At 29.8% G+C, this 8,483-nt stretch overlaps 1 protein-coding gene across 2 annotated transcripts; it reads left to right on the forward strand.

The window, feature by feature from the left end:
* Positions 1-4: 4 nt before the first annotated feature.
* LOC112459564 (membrane alanyl aminopeptidase-like) lies at positions 5-6,731 on the forward strand. 2 transcript variants are annotated; one of them, XM_025023743.1, is made up of 11 exons: positions 5-504; positions 973-1,422; positions 1,745-1,928; positions 2,628-2,787; positions 2,997-3,078; positions 3,405-3,781; positions 4,117-4,391; positions 5,148-5,338; positions 5,799-6,095; positions 6,186-6,255; positions 6,490-6,731. In XM_025023743.1, exons 1-11 carry the CDS (start codon positions 5-7, stop codon positions 6,673-6,675), a joined length of 2,772 nt encoding a protein of 923 aa, XP_024879511.1. In that variant the 3' UTR covers positions 6,676-6,731. The 2 variants fall into 2 exon arrangements, with proteins under 2 accessions (XP_024879511.1, XP_024879512.1); XM_025023744.1 differs by having other exon boundaries at positions 4,252-4,391.
* The last annotated feature ends 1,752 nt before the right edge of the window (positions 6,732-8,483 follow it).

Raw genomic sequence — 8,483 nt, forward strand, 5'->3', positions numbered from 1 at the left:
TGACATGGAATTCCCAAAATTGTTATTACATATCGGTTTAATATTGGCTACAGTCACGGACTTGTGTGTCGCTGATGATCCAAATCCAATACATCGTTTACCCACCAACTCAGCACCATTTGATTATAACCTTAGTCTGATTATTCCAGATCTCGAAAAAAGCAATACTTTTCACGGTGAAATCAGAGTCACTGTCACCATTTTTCGCGATTTGTTTGAGATAAGCTTACACTCGCAAGGATTAGAAATAAATAAAACGGCGACAACGTTAACGACGACAACGTTGACGAACAACACAATAACATATAAACCGACGGAACATACTTATGACCATGAAACAAATATATTAACGCTACATTTCGAACGGCAATTGTTTTGCGGCACATCTTACATCCTGAACATGAAGTTTGCTGGTAATTTCTCTCAGACTGATCTTTTTGAGCTCGGTGGTTTTATAAAAATTCCGTACACAGACGAGAAAGGATACAAAAAATATAACAGGACGTAAGCAAATATTAAAAATATACTTTGTAACGTACGTACGTAAATGCTATTGTTGTTACCTTATTTATTTGTTACTTTTACTTATTACCTTTTTTTATTTACTACTTTCATCGTTATCAACTTACAACATATATAAAGTACGGCGAAACACAATTTAGAATGTGTATCCATTTTATTATTAAAACCGTTTTCTAGTATGTATAAGTAAATTTACGATAAAGTATTTGCAAAAAATGCATGTAATGTTTAAAAGAATATTTACTTTGGCTCAAAATGAAACGACAGCAGAGTACAACATTTCTGTTTCTACTCTCAACAAAATAATAATTACATACAATATAATAAACATATAATATATAAACAATAACTAGTGTTCCTTAACTTCTCGTGTCCTACTCGCTATGAGTGGTAAGTTTGTACTATGAGTAGTATTTTTGTCCTTATTTATAAAATTGTTTAAAATCACAGGTTGGCCGCAACATACCTTCAGCCGAATAAAGCCAGACGGGTGTTTCCATGTTGGGACGAGCCAGAGATGTATTCTTCCTTCTATATCTCCGTGAGGCATCATCAAAAATACAATGTATTGTCAAATTGGCCGATCCGAAAGCAATACAACGTAGAAAATGACATGAAATGGACACACTTTAAACGCACTTATCTAATGTCCACTTATATTGTGGGAATTGTGATTGTATCAAATTTTGCTCACGTTAGTAACACGAACCAGTCCGTTAATGTATGGTGCAGATCGTCTTTAACGTCGCAAGCAAGATTCGTGCTAAGCATTGCCGAACGGATCATGCCGCTCTTGGAGAAGTATATCGGTAAAATCAATCTGGCACCGAAAATAGATCACGTCATCGTACCAGGTTACCCCAAAGCCTCCATGGGAGATTGGGGAATCATCATTTACAAGTAATATTCATAACTAAAGAGATTTATTAATATGTAGATGAATAAAAAAAATTAATGTGAAGTTATTAGAACTGACGAATAACTTCTAGCATTCAAATTTTGATAATTAAAAACGATAAAAAAACACATGTATTTTATGGATATTTAAATTTTATTTATATATTTTCATTCTTAATTGATGTGAATGTACTCTTTCTTTCAATATATATTCATTATATATATATTCATTATATATATATAAACACATTAGACTGCATGCTAACGATGAAAAAAAACTAGGCATAATCACATTTTGAATATTATATTATGTTATGTCTTTTAGAGAATCAAAAGTTGTCTACGATGATAGCAAGGATCCTACATTTTGGAAAAGGAATGTAGCTTCTCATGTAGCAAATGGAATCGCACATCAGTGGTTCGGCACTTTCCTCACCTTACGTTGGTGGACTGACATATGGTTAATTGAAGGATTTGCTGTGTATTTCCAGGTGTATTTCCTCGACAAGGTTGTTTAATATTACTAATATAATGAATTGCTCGTTAAATAGAAAAATTGGAAATGCACTTCATTCTCTAAGATCAAAATAACATCCATTAAATATTTCTATATTCTTATAAAATGTATCAGGACAAAGCTAAATAATGGCAATTCTAATGGCAATTCTTTAATTTAGAATTATAAAAAAGATTGTAACACCGTTCTTTCCGCGAATAACTAGAACGAAACATTTAATACTAATTTCTATTAAAATTCGAGAATATTATGTTCTCAGCACTTATCTTCTCTCAAGCTCATATTAAAGATTTACTATTTTTAATCTCTTATGTTTCAACATTATTTTCATATTTGGCGATACAATTATTATTGTAATAGTTTTATTAGAATTTAAACGTATTTTATTTTTTGCATTTATAACAATAAATAATTAACAAAAAAAATTTAACTTCTAGAATTTTTATATCTTGATTTTATCTTTGTATTCAGTAATGTACATTATCTTAAAAAATAATTAAAGTATGATCTTCTCAAAAGAATTTATATACGTGAAACGGTTAACATTTGACATAAATAAATTACAATAAAAATTAAAATAGCGAAGTTATTAAAAGTGGCGTACAGGTAGGTTTGTATTCCTATAAATGCGAACTTTTCTTCAAATTTTTATATTCAGCCATATCAAAAAATTGTTTTCTTGATGTTATAGATATTTAAAAACTGGCGGCCAATGGACTTATTCGTTACTGGGGTCATACACCCTACTCTCCAACTAGATGATGGCTTACTGGGTTCTATTAGATTGAACCTTTATGATAACGATACCTTGGATCGTAATCATCTCTATGTTGATCAAGTTCTTAAAAAAGGTAAAATTATGTAAATAAAAAAACATGTATCGTCCATGATTAGCTTAATGTAGATAGCACGAAGACAGAGGTAGAACAGAAAGTGAATAGACAACAAATTCTCGTTTTGCGCAATACGTTCACATATGTCTTAATTTTATGTATAAAAGTATATAAAATATACTTTATATATGTATTATTAATCAGTATTTTATGCTGTGTTATCGTAGCTCCAGCTATATTGCGCATGTTACATCATGCAGTGGGCGACGAGGTATTTCGAAAGGGTATCACCAACTATTTCGCTAGACAGTAAGTATGTAGTCTATATAGTTATCACATATAGCAACATTAAATATCATAAGTATAATGTTTCTTGCATTTACGTTGGAAAATATAGTACGCCACATCAGAAATATAAACTTGTGCGTTCAATATCCAATGCTATTCGATTAGAAGAGACCATATTTTGTTCCTTAATTATAATTTGACTAAGTTAGTTTTAAGTTATATTCTTAGTTCCAACATGTGTATTAATTAAGTTGTACATTAATACTCACGTTTGATTATGTAATAGTAAATTTCAGTACATACAACGTATGTGTATAGCTAATAACAATGTCATATTTCAAATTTAGTAGATTTGATATGGCGGTCACTCGCTATGGTTTGTGGATCGCCATGCAAAGTGCTAAAGACGAAGTTTCTTACGTCCCTTACATGCGAGATCAAAATTTCACAATAGAAGAAGTGATGGATACATGGATAGTCCAAAATCGTTATCCTGTGCTGAATGTAACGATGAATTACAAAACTGGTGAAGTAGCAATAACACAAACAAGTTTCCACGCAACTGAAGATATCAATAATAAATGGTGGATACCCATATCCTACACTGACGCGAGCTCTCCGGATTTTTCCAATACTATGCCCAATAATTGGTTAAAACCAAACGAAACTCTTAGAGTGCAAATTAATACAAGAGGTTGGATTATCGTCAATATACAACAAACTGGTATAAATCAATAAATTTTACACTCTTTTATATCTATCTTATTTGCTTTATCAACACAAAAATTTTACAATATATTCAAGTTCTTAATATATTTTTTTATTAAAAAGAAGCTTCAAAATTTATATAATTATAATATTCTTCGATACATTGGTGAATTACATTGATAATTCATTGGTAAAGTACATTGGTAATGTACATTTTTTTTGTAATAATTGTAAAGTGCAAATTACATAAAATTTGTTTATTACAATAATCAAAATGTCAGTATTTGAAAATATACCTTGATAATTTCAAACAAGAAGATCTAATAATAAATTTAATGGATAATTCGACAGCATACTGTCGTGTCTATTACGATACTACAAATATGAAAAAAATCATACGTTACTTGAATTCTGAGGAATACACGAAAATACACGTTCTCAATCGTGCTCAAATTATCGATGATGCATATGCCTTTTTGCTCGAAGATCAACTAGATAGCTCCGTATTCATAAATCTTATAAACTACCTAAAACGAGAGAGAGATTATGTGGCATGGATTCCAATGTTCCAAATATTAAAACGGAATGAAAAGTACTTTTCACTGCCAGAGAGTGAAGGTTTCAAGGTATGTAATAATAGATTTTATAAAGATAAAAAAAATATTTGGCTGTTTAATTTGGCCAGTTCTGCATTTACACATTCACCGCTTTGTCATAAAGTCTGTCGCGGTCGGTTTTATAATCGCATAATCGTAGAAAACGTTTTAATTAACATTAATACGAATAGACGTTAGGGAAACATAGGCGCAAACTCACCAATAATTCTTGTGAATTCTAGTGAAGGTTTTAACAATTAAGGCACTAACGATATATATATAACTAGCTGCCCCGGCGAACTTCGTACCACCTAACAGTAATGAATGTAGTGATAAGACACGCAAATAGTCCCTCTCTCTCCCCCTCTCTTTCTCTCTCCCTCTCTCTCCCCCTTTCTTTCTCTCTCTCTCCCCCTCCCTCTCTCCCTCTCCCCTCTCTCTCTTTTCCCCTCTCTTTCTCTCTCTCTTCCTCCCTCTATGTATTTTTTTCTATGTATTTGGATATCTTTCTAGATTAATTTTTTTTTTACGTAAATTTTTCCGATATTTTATTAGTTATTCTGCTATTCCGGAAAATTCTACCCCTATTTCATATACTTGTGGTAAAAATTCGGCCCAGCCGTTCTTGAGTTATAAGTGTTCTAACTAACCCGACTTTGTTTTATATATTAAGATATATCTATACATATATATATACATATATACATACATTGTATATATGAATCACGTCACTTCGCATGTAGCAACAAACCAATATAAAATTCAATATTATCTCATGATTTCTAGTCGTATATGGTACAAATCTTTGATGAGGTTCTTCAACATGTGGGATACGAAGAAAATCCTGATGATGACGATTTCACTAAGAAACTAAGGCTGAAGGCCACGAAATGGGCATGTACCGTCGGTCACGCGGAATGCAAGAGAAACGCCGCCGTTAAATTGAGCGAACATTTCGCGGATCCTGATACTCACAAGTAACTCTTTTTATGATTATGATTATTTCATAATTTATATTTGTGCGTGTGTGTTGCGTATGCGCGCGCACGTATATGCATATGGATGTAATCGATTCCTTTTATTTCTTCGAGTCATCGAAATCAGACAGTCTTTTTATTGTTTTTTCTTAATTTTCATTCTTGTTTTAATACATAGAATAAATATGCGAAACAAGTAAAAATATATGTATATAATAACAAGAGCCGTTATGGATGGATTCATCTTTCATTTATTTATTCATTCACTGTGTTCACACGTAGTCTTATGGTCACGTGGCAAATACAGAGTGACAGAACAGCGCACGATAGACACTTAATTTTGCAAAATAAGATTTACCTAACAGAACGGAAAAAAATACAAAACTAGATAAAATAAAACGTCGGCTATGCGTACGAAGTGCATGTACCTCTTTTCCATAGACACATATGTATTTTATAGGGTTCCACAATGGTGGCAAGATTGGACATACTGCTTTGGTTTAGCGGTAGCTAATAGGACTACTTGGGATAAAATGATGGCACTATATCAGCAAACATCTGATAAGAAACTTTGGAAAATATTGAATTGTGCTGAAGATCCTGATATCATTATCAACTATTTGAATATTACAGCATCCAATACTACATTATTTAAGGATGAGCAGCATGCATTGATCTTCAATTTAATTCTTCAAAACCATGCACGCAACGATTTGGTCCTTGACTACATATTAGCAAATTTCAATCATATAAAAAGGTAATACATTTCTCTTTACAAATATACATTCTGTTTTTAAATAAATTTATCTTATACATTAATTATAAGTATGTTATTTTATTCTTACAGAAATATTCCTGGAAGCAAGACGATAAATTATATCATTAAGAATGTTTTTTCTGATGAACAAATGTCTAAGGTAGGTTTTATGACTCTAGATTCATACTTATTGATTTTCTATTGATAATCCTTTTGCATATATATACGCTTCATACACATATATGCTTCCGCAGTTAAGGGATCAAATATATTTGTATGCATACCATGTATTGTTATTATGTTAAACAAAAAAATATATTTCAAGAGATCGCTGCGTAAAAATAAATTACTACATATTAATGATAAAAATCCTTAACATCCTAATTTATTTCAGGTGAAAAGATTAGCAGAGACTCGTTTTCATCAAATGCCAGAGATTTTGTCAAACATTATAGATCTGATAGAACAGCGTAAAAGTGATGTTGAAGAGTTGTCAGATATTTTTGCAGAGCGATTTGGAAGAAGTCAAAGTTTAATTGATCAATTAAAATATCAGATTATGATGAAGAAGATGTCATAATAGGTTAAAAATATCAAATGTGATGCAAGACCTATAATTATCTGAATAATTTTTTGAACAACACTATTTTTATTTATTATTATTGTTTTGTAAATAATTTTTTAACATTTTTAATAATTTCTAATATTTTTATAATACTTAGTATTTTATTAATAGTCTGGAAGCTATTGATAAAATTTTCTGTGACAATGCTGTTTTGTAATTAAATATATTTATATGTCATATTATTGTTATATTGTTATAATATAACATATTACTGTTCTGTAATTAAAAAATAATTTATAGAGTATTAGACTTGATGCTATTTGATATTCTTCGTAAAATATCTTTTATAAACGCACTTTAGTTTTATTACATTAGATATAGAGCTCATGCGGATAAATTTTTTAAATTGAATTTATAATACTTTGTAGACATTATGTAATAATATTATTTGCTAATAATGTACTTAAATTATAATTATAATTATAATTATAATTATAATCGTTGCTAGACTTTGAATAGAAGACATGAAATAATGACGTCGCATTGTGCTAAAAACTTTATTTAAACAATATTTATTACTGCATAGAATAAAAATTTCTGTTCATTCTTCAAAGTTTAATATTATTTACAACCCCCATGTTCATCATTTTATTTATTGCATATATTTTCGTCTACATTATATAATTAATTTTTTGGAATATAATCCGGGTAATCTCATTGGATATAGGAGATATAGGTACTCTTTGCTATTCGGTATCCAGACCTTATTATGTTAGTTACCAGTTATGTCCGTGTTATATGCGCGGTATTATCGTATAAGACAGAGAAAATCGACATGAAGAGTGGGAGATTGATATTAATGCATATCATAATGTATCAAAAATAAAATCGAGCCACAATCAATACAATATGCAGATACAATGTCAAAAGATAGTGTTCGTGCCTATTATCAGCTGTTCACTATATTCAAAATACTATGACAGACTGTGGCGATAAAGTAACGAGCATGCGTCAAATGCTTGAAATCGTCTCCGTAAAACGACTAACAAAAACCATCGATTGAACTATCCATTTATTTTTTGACTGGTTTAAATCACAATTGCGTTAATATTGATCATTTTTTAGTTAAGTGTTAATATGTCTATTTATATGGTTTAAGAATACGTATATAGTGTAATGATAAATTAACAATTAAATTAATATAATATAGAAAATAATAATTTTTATAGTATAATCATAGTAACTTATAATCATTATCACAGAGCTAATTGATAGTATTCCGTACGTTTTTCTATTTTTTAAATAAAAAAAACGATTGTTTCGTTCATAAACGGAAAACAACGAAATTCGTACATCTCTAGTGTTATATCAAATATAAATATCTTAATAATAATAATTTATATTTTCAAGTTTTAATGTAAAACCTGATAATATTACCATATATATAAATAAAACACGTATATGTTACAAATTTTGGGAATAAAAAGTCTTTCGAAGTAAAAGAATTATTTTCAACTCTCTTATTATATTTTACATTTTAGAATAGCTTCGAAAAATATAGTTTAAAAATAGTGCATTAAACAAGATCTATGAATGCGCTTTAATCTAAAGAATCATTTACTGGAATAAGTACAAGTGTAATATAAAAAAATATTTATAATAAAAAGATATGTATATATGTGCACACGTATTGTTACTCTAAATGTTCAATATTCAAGTTTGCGTTATCGTCTTCTATGCGCATAAAGCGTTTTACTGACAGTCAAAAAATGTTCGTCAACAATCGATAATGTCCTTACACTTCAATTAATTTCAGACTCACT

The sequence above is a fragment of the Temnothorax curvispinosus genome, unplaced genomic scaffold (assembly GCF_003070985.1).
Source record: "Temnothorax curvispinosus isolate PA1 unplaced genomic scaffold, ASM307098v1 QBEX01009914.1, whole genome shotgun sequence".
Lineage (NCBI taxonomy): Eukaryota > Metazoa > Arthropoda > Insecta > Hymenoptera > Formicidae > Temnothorax > Temnothorax curvispinosus.